Source organism: Eschrichtius robustus, chromosome 6, assembly GCF_028021215.1.
Source record: "Eschrichtius robustus isolate mEscRob2 chromosome 6, mEscRob2.pri, whole genome shotgun sequence".
In the NCBI taxonomy this organism is placed as follows: Eukaryota; Metazoa; Chordata; class Mammalia; order Artiodactyla; family Eschrichtiidae; genus Eschrichtius; species Eschrichtius robustus.
Window position 1 is genome coordinate 12631335 of NC_090829.1, and position 16241 is coordinate 12647575.

The 16241-nt window shown below is 38.9% G+C and overlaps 1 protein-coding gene across 5 annotated transcripts in view; it reads left to right on the plus strand.

Moving 5' to 3' along the window:
* The window catches only part of ATP2C1 (ATPase secretory pathway Ca2+ transporting 1), a 104505-nt gene that overhangs the window by 5181 nt on the left and 83083 nt on the right, over positions 1-16241 (plus strand). For 2 of the 5 annotated variants that reach the window (XM_068545900.1, XM_068545899.1), the window contains exon 3: positions 15528-15685. The exons of the other annotated variants lie outside the window; for them this stretch is intronic. In XM_068545900.1, coding sequence (XP_068402001.1) covers positions 15528-15685 — 158 coding nt within the window. The remainder of the gene's footprint in view (positions 1-15527; positions 15686-16241) is intronic. 5 annotated transcript variants of the gene reach the window in all.

The following is a 16241-nucleotide window of genomic DNA, read 5'->3' on the forward strand; positions in this document are numbered from 1 at the left end:
CAGTATTTCTGGAAAAGAGTTGAAACTAAAAGATTATGTGATAGCATTTGATAAACTGTAGTAATTTAACCCAGAGGAAGGATGCTGCAGAGAATATTTGTAAGTAGTAGTCTCCTGACAGCTGAGTCCTAAATACATGATTTGTCTTAATGTTTTTATTATTCATTTAATGTCAGTAGAACTCAACTCTGTTAACTGAAGCAGTATCAATCAGAATAGTCTCCTAGGGAACATTCCCCTTGGAGCTCAAGGCTGATTTTCTTTTGAGATCTTGGTTAACCTTAATCTGTTTATTAACAAGGTTAAATTTCATTTTAAAGCTGGAAAGAACACCTTAGCTTGATGGTAAAGTTAGCTGGGAAAATTTTAAATTACACCGTTGTTACATGTAACATCTTAAAGATCTCTTTGTAAGTTCAAAAGTTCCTCCCATGTTTACTTTGTTAAATAACAGGTTCTTTTTATAATGATTTCAGGCATCAGTTGTGACAAGATTATTTTTACAGTTTTCATATGGACAAGTGTTAGTAAAAGGCGGTAAAGTAAAAACTGGTTAGATGAACTCTGGGTTAATGCCATCATTTCATACAGGAAAGGATTTCTCAGAAAAAAAAAATGTCAGGCCATCAATGCAATTTCCTTTATATGGCTGGTATTTATATGCATTGGTTAACACGTTTTCCGTCTTCAAGGTTTTAAGTTAATATTGACAAAGGTATACATCTTAGAATTACAGTCATTCCTTAGTATCAGGGGATTGGTTCCAGGAACCCCACACATATCAAAATCTGAGGATGCTCAAGTCCCTTATACAGAATGGTGTAGTAATTTACATATGGCCTGTGCACATCCTCCCTTACACTTTAAATCATCTCTAGATTACTTATAATACCTAATGCAATCTAAATGCTATATAAATAGTTGTAAAAAACAATGTAAATAGTTGCTAGCATGCAACAAATTCAAGTTTTGCTTTTTGAAACTTTCTGGAATTTTCTTTTAGTGTTTTTGATCTGCAGTTGGTTGAATCTGCCACACAGAACCTGTGGATAAGGAGGGCCGAGTTACTCAAATTGTGTTCAGTTAGATTAGTTTAGACTAAGCTTATTGGATACATTTAGAAAAAAATTGAATGAAATGTTACAAGGCTATCATAGGTTATGGACAGAGAAAGACAGTAATAGCAGGGGTCAGAAACATCATTTTAAGATGGTTGTAACTGGGCATCTAATTCAATTTCAATCTCTTTCTTCCTGCATCAGATGTTAGAGAATGTGTGAATTGGAATTATGTCTTTAATATTCCTGTTAATGATAATTTCTTGGTAAAGGGAGGTCTTTTGGCTTGACTTTTGATCATTTCATCAAGTTACTGACCTAAACTTGTGTCCCCCAAGAGGAAATAACAGAAATTTAGCACAACACATTCTTTTTTTTTTAATTAATTAATTTATTTATTTAACTGTGTTGGGTATTCGTTTCTGTGCGAGGGCTTTCTCTAGTTGCGGCAAGCGGGGGCCACTCTTCATCGCGGTGCGCGGGCCTCTCACTATCGTGGCCTCTCTTGTTGCGGAGCACAGGCTCCAGACGCGCAGGCTCAGTAGTTGTGGCTCACGGGCCTAGTTGCTCTGCGGCACGTGGGATCTTCCCAGACCAGGGCTCGAACCCGTGTCCCCTGCATTGGCAGGCAGACTCCCAACCACTGCGCCACCAGGGAAGCCCGCACAACACATTCTTTATTCTTTCAGAAAACTCTGAGACGTTGAAGGATCCTTGTAGAAATTATTTTCATTTATTTATTTAGTTACATAAAACGAATAACCTGATAAAGTTGGAATAGCAGTAGGACCCTGACACTGAATATATTTGCTACTGTGTACTGGTGTTTGATTTCAGTTCTTTACAGGAAAACTCAGAAATAATAAGGTAGAAGTATTTAGGATGTTACCCATAATGCTTTTCTTGATCATTATTTTTTTGAAACTGTGAAGTATAAATTAAAACTTTTGATTAGGTTGTGAATTTCAGATAGTGGATTTACAGTTATTTTGATTGTGATGTCTTAAAGTCAAAAAGGACAAAGCATTTCCTAAGAACCATTAATATAATGAAGTTCTGTTCTCTGCCTAGGAGAGAGATCAACTTTATTTTTTTAAAAAAATATTTATTTATTTATTTGGCTGCGCTGGGATTTAGTTGCTGCACGTGTGATCTTCGTCGCTGTGTGCGGGATCTTTAGTTGTGGTGTGTGGGATTTTAGTTGCGGCATGCGGGATCTAATTCCCTGACCAGGGATTGAACCTGGGCCCCCTGCATTGGGAGTGTGGAGTCTTAACCTCTGGACCAGCAGGGAAGTCCCGAGAGATCAGTTTTAAAACAGATCCTGGATTTTTTTCTCATCTTAAAGCCTTTCATTTACAGTATAAATAAATTAACGTTTTTGTGCTGTATATTATGTTATGAATGTGTTGTATATATATGTAAATATATATGTTTGTGTGCAGTTATTTCACTAGATTTTGTTTGACCATCTGTTTTAGAGTTTCCCTAGTGGAATGTTTGCTGTACCTACCTCTGGGTCTAAACATTGGGAGGGGCAGAAATGCTAGTTGGTTCAAGCTTTCTTTGGGAATCTTACCTCACTTCCCTCTTGAGTGTCAGTTCTCCATTCCCTTGGAGCAGGCAAGAGTGGTGCATGGCACAAGTGCCAGAAATAGCATGTGAGCCACTTTTTAATGGCACGTGAACTAATCTCTCATGTGTCCTTTTCTTAATGCTTGTCAGGGCTGCTCCTTACTGCGAGTTAACATCTGAGTGAAAGTGTCTGCGATGGGACGGGAAATTTCAGTTTCCTTTCCCACTCCAGAAAAAGAGGATGTGGTCTTTGCTGACTACTCTTTGGTATCTGCCAGCCCCCTACCCTAGAGGTTGGTAGTTCAGTTATGATATCTTGATGTATTATTCATTATTAATTCATTTGAGGGACCAAGAGAGGTGAATTTCTTCTGATTTCTACGGGTAGTAGAAAAAAGGCAGGGAGTTGGCCTTGTGTCTACATTAGAATGATGGGAATGGAGGGTAAGGATGGATGAGAGAGACATTTTATGCCTAGGCAAAACTGGCAGAGCGTGGGCAGTATCTTGATGACAGGGAATGAAGGGGAGGGTTGAGTCAGAAGTGGCTGCAGGCTGTTGAGCCAGTGCAGACGGGTGAGTGGAGGTGCTGCTGACTGGCTGAAGGAGTGAGCTCACGTGGGCGCTGGCCAGAGGGAGGGTGTTGGAGGTCACACTGTCTGTGTGTGGAGAGAGGTTTGTTTTAAAATCAAACACCACTTGGGCTAGAAGACCAGGGTTCAAAGCAAGCTCTTGAGGACAGAGACCCTCAGTTGTCCCTAATTCAGTTTGAAAAGGGTCTGGCACGTAGCCCTTGTCCATTGAATGAAAATACTGCCTCCTTCACTCTTAACTCAGTCGTTCTCAGCCGGGGACAGTTTTGCCCTCTGTGAGGCATTTCCAGTGTCTAGAGAGGTTTTTGTTAATCACAACTGTGGGAGGATGCTTCTGCCATCCAGTGGGTAGGGGCCAGTGATTCTGGTAAACATCCTGTGATTGACAAGACAGTCCCCTGTCCTCACCAAAACAAAGAATTACCTGGCCAAACGTCAGTGGTGCTGAGATTGAGAAACATTGTTCTAGCCAAAGGCAAGGAAGTTAGCTCCTCTAAGCAATGATTTCCTCACTTATAAATAGATAATAATGACTCTACTTCAGGCTTTTTGGGATCAAATAGGGCAAGATGTGTAAGTGCCTGGCATGAAAAAGCTGCTCAGGAAATACTAATTTCCTTTACCTTGGTTGATGAATAGATTTGAGGAAATTATTTTTGTCATTGGTCTTTTAAACAACTTCTGATTTCAAGGCTTCACATATTTTTCTGAGATGCGTGGGACGCCTAGCAAAACTATAGTTGCGTTTATTATCTTAATGCTTTTCTCATGGTTTCATCAAATTATATTTTTGACTCTACTTTGGCTTGGGGTTTGAGTATTTCATGATTTGTTTCTATCAGTAGGCAAAAATGTTAAAATCTGGATTAAAATTTTTTACCTACTAATCATGTAGGTTAAATTCATTATTTTACTCGCTTTCAGAACTTTTACTATTTGAAAGCAGTATTATTGTTCTTTGAAATTAAGACTGAAGTGTCCTGAGTTACTTGTTTTGGAAAATGCCAGACCTCGTATATCTGTGATGTCCTTTTCCGTTTTATCCATTCACAAAATTTCAAGTAGGCGCCTCTCAGAAGTCAGCACTTTCCTTCAGATTTACTTATTTAGGGTGTGGATAGGTGGCTTTCTTTTGCTTGTCAAATACCTTTTTATTCTCTTTTGTAAAGTGTGGACATTACCACCGTCTGTTCCACTCATGTTAGGGACAGGACACATGTATTTTCAATTCTAATACAAGAGACCATTCCCTTGGAAATGCATTCTAATCATAGCCTCACTGTGTTTTAATGTTTATTTACATGTACATAGTTGTGTGGCATTCTCATTTTTGAGGAGTCCTTTGCTGGTACTTTGAGGAGTCTTTCCTTTAGGAAAAAAATCAGTTCTGTCTCCCCATGCATTAATTTTCCCATCTGTCACATGAGATTAATAAAGTAAAGCTGATTTTGTGGCAGCAAAGAAATTCTCATTCAGCTTAAATCTATAGGATTCAAAGTGGTAGCTTTTGATGCCATTAAGTTGTATCTGACCACAAATTGCTGGAAGGGCTTACACAGCTCCCTGTTGTACCTGTAGCCTTCTAGGTCAGGTAAGTACAGGGTGTGAAGAAGGCCACAGTCATGTCTTTGATTTCATAAGGGATTGGTTTGCCATAGCCTGTAAAATTAAGTCCATCAATTAACTGCTGCCTGAAATGAATGCCATTGGCGTAGGAGGTAGTAGGAGAAGGAATTAAGGCATCTACCATTTGTTTGTATGGATGAATTACTGGCTAGTCCATAGATTTCAAGGACAGTGATTCCTTTAACAAACGAGGACCACAGTCTTTTTTTTTTTTTTTTTTAAAGAAATTCACGTTCTTTTATTTATTTATTTCTTTTTTTATGACTGTGTTGAGTCTTCGTTTCTGTGCGAGGGCTTTCTCCAGTTGCGGCAAGTGGGGGCCACTCTTCATCGCGATGCGTGGGCCTCTCACTATCGCGGCCTCTCCTGTTGGGGAGCACAGGCTCCAGACGCGCAGGCTCAGTAATTGTGGCTCACGGGCCCAGTTGCTCCGTGGCATGTGGGATCTTCCCAGACCAGGGCTCGAACCCGTGTCCCCTGCATTGGCAGGCAGATTCTCAACCACTGCGCCACCAGGGAAGCCCAGGACCACAGTCTTTTAAATTCTGGTATTACTGGTAAAAGAATTGTTGCTAGCTGAAGGCTTTAAAAAACAGTAGTTGTATGTTTAATAATAAATGTAATTTTTCACTTGTAATAATTCATTTGTAATTAATACCTTCCTCTTGTGAGGAGGTACTTTGAAACTGCAAACATCCTGCACCTCATCATACTTTTTTTTTTTTTAAATAAATAAATTAATTTATTTATTTATCTTTGGCTGCGTTGGGTCCTCGTTGCTGTGCGCGGGCTTTCTCTAGTTGCGGCGAGTGGGGGCTATTCTTTGTTGTGTTGCGAGGGCTTCCCATCTTGGTGGCTTCTCTTGTTGCAGAGCACGGGCTCTAGGGCACGTGGACTTCAGTAGTTGTGGCATGCGCGCTTCAGTAGCCATGGCTCGTGGGCTCTAGAGCGCAGGCTCAGTAGTTGTGGTGCACAGGCTTAGTTGCTCCGCGGCATGTGGGATCTTCCCGGACCAGGGCTCAAACCTGTGTCACCTGCACTGGCAGGTGGATTCCTAACCACTGCACCACCAGGGAAGTCCCTCTATTGCCTTCAGCTTAAAATAATCCACCTGCCAAAGTGGCACATCTTGGGGAGACCTGTTAGAACTCCTACACTCTCATTCCTTCTATATTTATTAATTGCAGTTCTACTGTTAAGGAAGAATTGTCCTTTTTCCTCCATTTACCAATGGTCCAATTATTTATTTACATGGATCTGTGGATATTTATTTTACCATATGGGTTAAAATCCAGTGCTTTGTTGCTCAAATTGTTCCAGCTTTGGTTATTGAGAACACATTCAAATTTGCCTGCTGTGTCCTTTCTACAGCGTACCCATCATTTTGTGAGAACTAATTCACTTTCTGGTACCACAGTGCGTTCCCCATGCGTCTCATGTTTTTCCTGTTTGCACCAGCCATGGAATCAACCATTTTTCCAAAGGAGGCAGATACATTTTATTGGAGAATGGTATCTAGAAACCAAGATTTGGGTGCCAGGTGTGCTGGGGTGTTACTGTTTCTGAGTCTTCTTAGTAGACAGAACTAGCAAATACATGTATAGTAATACACATTTGTAATTTACATAAAAATATATTTTTATTTCGTTATCCGTCCATCTACATGTAAATTAAAAACCATGAGTTCATGCTGATGCTGCCAGTTCCAATCCCATACCTCAGGGTTCATTCCAGTTCCGCCCCCTCCAGCTTTTTCCCTTTCCTTTTCCTTTCTTCTCCAGAGGTAAGAAATCTGTTCTCATCCACAGTATATTTACTTATTTGTTCAATCTTTGTGCACACACACAAAAGTAGTTTCAGAATTGCTAACCTTTTCCCCTGTGAGAAACACATTAAAAACATTTTTTTTTCTAGTAAGATGAAGTAATTACCTATATAGTTTTCATCGTTTTTTTATGTGTTTTTGTTGTCTCAAATTAATTTTCCCTTTTTATGTTGAGTTTGTTACCAAATTGAAGTTGCTATAGTTATTTTTTCTACTTTTTTTCTCCCTTTAACCTTTATGCTATAATAAAGTGTTTAAGAACCTATTCTGATAAAGAGTTGCAATTTTCTGAGTCTGTCACCTTACTGGAAGTTCTGTGTACTTCTGCCTTTTTGTTTCTGGTAGATGGCAGGTCTAGTGTTGATTAACTCCCTCAGCTTTTGTTTGTCTGGGAAAGTATTTGTCCTTCATATGTGAGTGATAAGTTTGCTGGCTAGAGTACTCTTGAGTAACAGTTTTTATCTTTCAGTGTTTTTTTTTTTTTTTTTAATTAATTAATTAATTAATTTATGGCTGTGTTGGGTCTTCGTTTCTGTGTGAGGGCTTTCTCCAGTTGCGGCGAGCGGGGGCCACTCTTCATCGCAGTGCGCGGGCCTCTCACTGTCGCGGCCTCTCTTGTTGTGGAGCACAGGCTCAGTAATTGTGGCTCACGGGCTTAGTTGCTCCGCGGCATGTGGGATCTTCCCAGACCAGGGCTCGAACCCGTGTCCCCTGCATTGGCAGGCAGATTCTCAACCACTGCGCCACCAGGGAAGCCCTCTTTCAGTGTTTTGAGAATGTCATTCCATTCACTCCTGGTTGTAGAGTTTCTGCTGAGAAATCTGCTGGCAGCCTGAGTGGGGTCCCTTTCTAGGTTACCTTTAAAATTCTTTTTTTGTCATTGATTTTTGACAATTTTAGTATAATATGTCTTGGAGAAGGTCTTTTTGCATTGAGGTAATTAGGTGTTCTCTTAGCTTCATGGGCTTGTATATCAGGTTCCTTTCCCCAGGTCTGGGAATTTCTCAGTTATTATTTCTTTAAATAAACTCTCTGTTTTCTTCTCCTTCTCTTCTCCTGGGGTACCTGTTACCCTAATGTTGCCCTTCCTAAAAGAGTCTGATAGCTCTTGTAGAATTTCCTCATTTTTAAAGTATCTTATTTCTCTTTCCTCTTCTAGTTGTATCATTTCTAGATTTCTGTCTTTGAGACAGAAATTCTCTCTTCCATATGGTCTGCTCTATTTCCAGTGCTTTATAATTCATTCTTCATCTTGTTTGAGTTCTTCAGCTCCGGAATTTCTGTTTGGTTCCTTTTTAGAGTTTCAGTCTCTTTGGTAAAGTGTTCCTTCTGTTCATTAATTTTATTCCTGAGCTCACTGAAGTGCTTTGAGTTTTCCTGTAGCTCATTGAGTTTTTTCATGACAGCTATTTGGAATTCTCTACCAGATTGCAATATTCTGTGACTTTAATTTTGGTTTCTAGAGAATTGTCCTTTCCTTTTTTGTGGTACAGCGTTACTGTGGTTGTGCACGGTGCTTGATGAGTTGTTCCTCTGCCAGTGCATTTGAAGTGGTGACCGCCTTTCTGCTGGATTCTGAGCACTTTCCATCCTCCACCACCTCCGTCGGAGGTGTGGCTCCAGTGCCCTCATTATTTCCTCTTGTGCCTCCGGAGTTGTTGGTACCTTGCTTCTGCCAGTGTCACTGGTGTTACGGTGTCGCTACCTGGTGGTGCGCCCCAATGGTGGGCTCGTCGTTTGCATCCGGGATCCCCTGAGTTGCAGGCTACGCTGCTGTGGGAGGGGGAAGGAAGGGGGTGGGGGGAGTTAGGGTTGCACAGACGCCTCTGCAGTGTCGGGTGTTGTAAGGTGTGAGAGCTCAGCTACTGCAGGTAGGGTGTGGGGCGTGGAGATATGGGTGCTTCAGTGGCTGGAGGGGTGTCGTCTCAGGCCCCACAGCTGCTGCTGCCCAGTTAATCTGGGGACTGCTGAGGCTGGGAGGCTGGAATTGTATTGTGTGTACTGCCTCCCCTGCTACTACTGGCTTCTCTGGGGCTGAGGGCTCAGCTGCTGAGGTGGTAGAGAGGGCACTGCAGGCAGCACCTCCCCTGTGTGTTCCAGTCCACTCACCTTTATATGTACTAATGTGTGGAATTCTCTGGCGTCCTGGTGTGTTGGGCAGAGGCACCTTTTGTTGCGTTGTGGCTGTTTTACTGGTTGTAGATTGAAAGGGAGAGACAAAGGGAGCTTTTCACTCTGCCATGTTGCTGATGTCTGAGAAACACGTTTTTAAACTAGAATACAGTATTTGTCTTCAGCTTTACAGTACACAGTCTAAATCTGTTTTCCAAAGTTACTTAGGCTAGTTCTTTTCTTCCCGACCTACTTCTGTAAGGTTGTGTTACTCATTTGTAATAAAATTATGTTTATTAACTGTTTGTATTCTCTTTTAGTTTCTTTCCACATCCTGTTTGATTTTTAATTTTTTAAATCTTTTGAAGTAAATGGTGATCATATCCCTCCTCCATATCTGTAATGAATATACCTTCATAAAAGGGCTGGATTTGATTAAATTAGGTACAGCTGTAGTGTGCTTTGGCTCATAGCAGTTTACTTGAAAGGAACTGTACTCTGGGGATCATTCTCTTGGGCTTGCTCATCTGGTTCCTTAGTTACAGCTCTCATTTCTACATCTGCACTTGGAAAGTTGTTCTGTGTATGGTACCATGACTATAAGTGCTTGAAATCAGTCCCCCAATTAACCTTCTTTATTCTGGATGCATAGTTTTAGACCCAAAGTCACCTACAGGCTGAATACTAATTCTTTTACTGCTGGGGTAAATCATGACTTAAATTATTTTGTGCATCCTGTCCTTTACTGTTTTTCTTTTTTCAGATATAATTCATGTACTGTAAAATCTGCATTTTAAAGTACACAGTTCAGTGTTTTTTAGTATATTCTCAAGATTATGCATTCATCTAATTACAGAACATTCCCATCACCCCCGAAAGAAACCCCTTACCCATTAGCAATCACTTCCTGTTCTCTCCTTTCCCCAACCCTGGCAGCTACTAATCCACTTTTTGTTTCTGGATTTGCCTATTCTGAATATTTCATGTAAATGGATTCATACAATATGTGACCTTTTGTGTCTGACTCTTTTCATTTTAGCGTGTTTCCAATATTCAGCCATGTTATAGCATATATCATTTCATTCTATTTTTTTTTTTTTTTTTTGGTTAAATAATATTCTATTGTATGGTTTATGCTACATTTTGTTTATACATTTATCAGTTGATGGACATTTGGGTTGTTTCTACTGTTTTGGCTAATATGAATAACAATGCTGTGAACATTATTGTACAGGTTTTTGTGTGAATATGTTTTCAGTCTTTTGGGTGTATACTTGGGAGTGGAAGTGCTGGCTTATATGGTAATTCTATGTTTAATTTATCGAGGAACCCCTACAGAGGTTCTATCATTTTTTTCATTCCCACCAGCAGTGTGTTGAGGGCTCCGATTAATTTCTCCACATCCTCTCCAACACTTGTTATTTTCTTTCTTTTTTTAAAAAATTGCCATTCCATGGGGTATGAAATGGTATCATATTGTGGTTTTGATTTGTATTTCCTTAACGACTAATGGTATCAAGCATCCTTTCATGTGCTTTTTTGGCTATTTGCATACCTTTGGGGAAATGTTTATTCAAATCCTTTGCCCCTTTGATTTTGTTATTTGGTTTTTTATTGAGTTATAAAGATTCTCTCTGTATTCTGGATCCTGCGTAACAGTATGTACTATACCTGGACTTGCACAGGCATACAAACAGGTTTGTGCAGAGGTGTTTACTGCAGCAGTTATAAGACCCTTATCAGACATAGGATTTGCAAATATTTCTCTCATTTTAGATTGTCTTTTCTCTTTCTTTTGTGTCTTGCAGCACAAACTTTTAAAATTTTGATGAAGTCCAATTTATCTATTTTCTTCTTTTGCTGTTTGTGCTTTAGATGTTACAGCTAAGAAACCACTGCCTGCTTCAAGGTGATAAAGATCTGTGTTTTCTTCTAGGAATTTTATAGTTTATAGCTTTCACTTGATTCATTTTGAGTTAATTTTCATATATGGTGTTAGGTGAGGGTCCTACTTCATTCTTTTGCATGGAATATCCAGTTATCCCTGCACTATTTGTTGAAGACTGTTTTTTTCTCCATTGAATTGTCTTGGCACCCTTGTTAAAAATCAATTGACCATGAACGTATGGATCTATTTCTAGACTCTCAGTCCTGTTGCATTGATCTATGTCTGTTTTGATGCCTGTACCACACTGTTTGGATTAGTGTAGCTTTTGTATTAAGTTTTGAACGTAGGGATTATGAGTCTGCCAACTTCGTTCTTCTTTTTTAGAGATTGTTTTGTCTATTCTGAGCCCCTTGTATTTCCACATCAGTCGGCTTGTCCATTTCTATAAAAAAGGCAGTTGGAATTTTCATAGGCATTGCGCCGACTTGCCCTTCACTTTAAGGATATAATGTTCTTACATAGGTACAAACATAAGAAGATCTTCTTGAACATTTGGGTGTCATTTTATTCTAGGTAACTGAACAAAATGGCTTTAAAAGTTTGAGTTAGTAATATTTTATTCCTTCCTTCTTTGCCCTCTTCTCCAGAGAATAACTTACTTAGTGGTTGGCGGGCAGGGTTGGGGGGAGCTGTATCAATCATTCAATAAATGGTGGAGGGACAGTTAGCTAACTTCTGGTTAAAAAAAAAAAATGTAAAGCTGGAATGAGAAAGGCTTTTTATAAAAACTAAGTATGAGATGAAACCCCAAAACCATAATGCAAAACATTGATCTTATAAAATTTTAAAAAGAAAGAAAAAAAAGTAAGTAGCTAAACTGTAAACCAATGATAAAAACACTTGAAACAAATGACAAAAGTCTACTTCCTACAGAATGCTTTTTATATCTACAAGAAATAGCCAGTAACTTGTAGGGGCAGATGGCCCAAGGACATGAACAAATGTTTCACTGAAAAAGGTTGCAGAAGGCCAAAAGATATGAAAAGGTCCCCAACTTCAGTAATGAAGAAATGAGAATTAAAATAACATTTTCCACTCATCAGACTGGCAAAGATGAAAAAATGTGGTTATGCTTAATCTTGGCTAGATTGCAGGGAAAATAGAAGCTCCTGACAGATATTGGGAGTTCATTTGACACAATTCCTTTGGAGAGCATCTTAGTGATAGCTGTCAAAATAAAAAATAACATCCAACAATTCCACATTCAGGAATGTATCTTGTATCTGTACTTGGATAAGCATATAAAGAGATTTGTATAAAGATATAGTATATTTATAACATAAATATAATAGCAGCATTTATAATAGCAAAAATGGGAATAACCCAAATGACTGTCATCAGGAGGACTAGTTAAACTGGGGCAGTCCCATATAATGAAATGCTTTGTGAGCCATTACACAAAAATGGGGCAGATCAGTATGTGTGGTGAAATAGAAAGAGGTCCAAGATGTACTGAGTGAAAAAAGCAAGTTGTGGTTATGTGGTTCCATTTGTAATTAAAACAAAACTTGTAACATATTGGCATAGAAATGGCTGGCAGTATACACAGAGTTAACAGAGGTTACTTACGGGCAGTAGGACTGGGGAGACGCACTTGTTATTTTAAACCCTTTCTTATTACTTGACTCTAAAAAACAATGAGCAGGTTTTTATTTTTTTTAAAAAAATCATTAAAAATGACTTAGTAATATAATTAAGAACTTATACTAGTTTAGGAGTAAAAGATTTGTCCTTTTCTCTCAAGTTGATTATTTTGTATATGATCCCTGTTGCTCTGCAGAGGTAAATGGATTTTTTTTTGGTGTGTGATTTGTATTGCTTTACTGAAAATGGATTAGAATTAGCTCTTGGATACAAATATTTAATAGCATTTAGAACCTACTGTTTCATTCCCAAATATTCTAAGTATGGGAGAAAAATAGGATTTGCGATTGTGCTAGTTTTTATTTTGTCAAATGAAGAATATTTAAGTGTTGGTCTACATTGGAGCCTGATTGTGCCACTGATCTTTGGGTCCATGTTCTGGAACTTAAAGTTCAGTGTGGAAGGTAGCCATTTCACAGTATCTTCCTTAACCGAGGTAGTAACCTCGGTTCATTGTCGGAAACCTTAGTACCACAGATGGTAGGAGGCAGTGGTATCTCCCTGCACTTTTCCAAATTGTCGAATTTTAGAGTTCGGGGGTACCAACTTCCCACCCCATATAAAAATCACCAATATTCTCTCCTAGAAAGTTTTTGGTGATTGGAAACTCTACACTTTTGTCTGTTGACACTAGTTCTTTCCTTAATCTCAGCAGAATGTTGTATTTCATTTAACAGCCTTAAAATATTTGAAGGTGCCTGCCATATCCTTTATTTATTTAGAAACTTTTATTGAAGTCCAGTTAATGGTCATGCACTGCCCTTCATAATTCTCTTCTCTAGGCCAAATATTCCTAACTTATTCCACCAGTCTTCTTAAGACCTCACTTCCATAGTATGTCACCATAGTGTGCCACACTTTGGGGCAGACCCTAATGTTGCTCTATACTGAATATAGAATCCTCAGGGTGTGGTTGGATCGGATAGAACTCTGGGGCTGTTACTCCCTTGGCTTAAAAGTTGTACTTCTCATAATGCAGTTTAAGATGTTATTTACCTTTTCAGCAGTATAGAGCCTTAGCATCTGATGCTCTAGTAGTTGGTTTTTGAGTTTTGGTTTTTACATTTATCTTTAGTAAAGTATATATATGCTTTTGTAAATGTGAAGATAGTGGTATATGGCCTCTACCCATTGGTTTAGCCTGATAAGCTTGTTTGAGTTATGAGGCAAGGTGGCTGCCCCTCTCTGGCTTTTGAGTTGATGTCATCTTGGATAAGCATGTTATTTAGGTATTTGAGTTGTTGATAGAGTATTAAACGGATAGAGCCTAAAATCTAGGGAAGCCCTAGGTTTTTTTAAAAACAGCTTTATTGAGCTGTAAATTCAGATACAAATTCACCCACTTAAAATGTACAAGTCGGGCTTCTCTGGTGGCACAGTGGTTGAGAATCCGCCTGCCAGTGCAGGGGACACGGGTTTGATCCTTGGTCTGGGAAGCTCCCACATGCAGCAGAGCAACTAAGTCCCGTGCTCTACAACTACTGAGCCTGTGCTCTGGAGCCCGTGAGCCACAACTACTGAGCCCACGTGTTGCAACTACTGGAGCCCGCGTGCCTAGAGCGTGTGCTCCGTGACAAGAGAAGCCACCAGCATGAGAAGCCCGCGCACTGCAATGAAGAGTAGCCCCCACTCGCGGCAACTAGAGAAAGTCCGCGTGCAGCAATGAAGACCCAACACAACCAAAAATAAATAAATAAAATAAATTTATAAAAAGAAAATGTACAAGTCAATGGTTTTTGGTATTATTACATTATTTCTTTTAAATTGTAAGTAATAACAAAATTTGCTATTTTAACCATTTTAAGTGTGCAGTTCAGTGGCATTAAGTACATTCACAGTGTTGTGCAGCCATCACCACTATTTCCAAAACTTTTTCATCACCCCAGCCTGAAACTCTGTACCCTTTAAATAGTAACTCCCTATTCCCCCCTCCTTCCAGCCACTGGTAACCTGTACTTTTTGTCACTATGAATTTGTTTATTTTAGGTACATCATATAAGTGGAGTCATGTACTGTGACTGGCTTACTCCACTTAGCATAACATCTTCAGAGTTTGTCTGTATTGTAGCATAGTTCAGAACTTCCTTCCTTTTTAAGGCTGACTGATGAGGGACTTCTGTTATTTTCCTATTTGTTTTCTGTATGCCGTATAGCTTTTCTGTCCCTTATTTCCTGCACTATTGCCTGTGTTTAGTTGGTTTTTTTGTAGTGAAACATTGAAATTCCTGATTCTTGTGTATATTTTTAGCTATTTTCTTTGTGGTTATTGTGAGCGTTGCATAATTGTAAAGTTAAAACACCGTAATTTGGATTTATACCAGTGTGATTTCAATAACATATACAAACTCTGCTCCTCTACATCTCCACCCTCACTCCTTTCAGTTGTTGATGTACCCAAATTACATTTTTATACATTGTGTGTCCAAAAACCTAATGAAAAAATACGTTAGTGTTTTTCACTATAAAACTCTTAGAGGAAAACATAGGAAGAACACTCTGACATAAATCACAGCGAGATCTTTTTTGATCCACCTCCTAGAGTAATGGAAATAAAAACAAAAATAAACAAATGCGACCTAATGAAACTTCAAAGCTTTTGCACAGCAAAGGAAACCATAAACAAGATGAAAAGACAACCCTCAGAATGGGAGAAAATATTTGCAAACAAATCAACAGACGAAGGATTAATCTCCAAAATATATAAACAGCTCATTCAGCTCAATATTAAAGAAACAAACAACCCAATCCAAAAATGGGCAGAAGACCTAAATAGACATTTCTCCAAAGAAGACATACAGATGGCCAAGAAGCACATGAAAAGATGCTCAACATCGCTAATTATTAGAGAAACGTAAATCAAAACTACAATGAGGTATCACCTCACACCAGTTAGAATGGGCATCATCAGAAAATCTACAAACAACAAATACTGGAGAGGGTGTGGAGAAAAGGGAACCCTCTTGCACTGTTGGTGGGAATGTAAATTGATACAGCCACTATGGAGAACAGTATGGAGGTTCCTTAAAAAACTAAAAATAGATTTACCATATGATCCAGCAATCCCACTACTGGGCGTATACCCAGAGAAAACCATAATTCAAAAAGACACATGCACCCCAATGTTAACTGTAGCTCTATTTACAATAGCCAGGTCATGGGAGCAACCTAGATGCCCATCGACAGACGAATGGATAAAGAAGTTGTGGTACATGTATACAACGGAATGTTACTCAGCCATAAAAAGGAACGAAATTGAGTCATTTGTTGAGACGTGGATGGATCTAGAGACTGTCATACAGAGTGAAGTAAGTCAGAAAGAGAAAAACAAATATCGTATATTAACGCATATATGTGGAACCTAGAAAAATGGTACAGATGAGCCGGTTTGCAGGGCAGAAGTTGAGACACAGACGTAGAGAACAGACATATGGACACCAAGGGGGAAAAACTGTGGTGGGGTGGGGATGGTGGTGTGCTGAATTGGGCGATTGGGATTTATATGTATACACTGATGTGTATAAAATTGATGACTAATATGAACCTGCAGTATAAAAAAACAAACAAAACAACTAATACTAAACTTTCATTGGGTTATTTATATGGAAATATGTTAATATAAATGTTTCAGACATTACAGAAATTTTCAGAAATTTCTAAAAATCTTATATGTTCTGGCATAATGTTACAAGTCATAATTCTAGTTATTACTTTAAAATGTATATCTCAGAAATAACTAAATTTCCTTGTCAATTGCATTATTATGAACTTTCATCAAATCTTTAACCGTGGTCATTTTTAAGTCTTTTGTCATTTACAGACAGTTCTGGATGTACTCTGATGCTTTTGCAAATATGTTCCTAT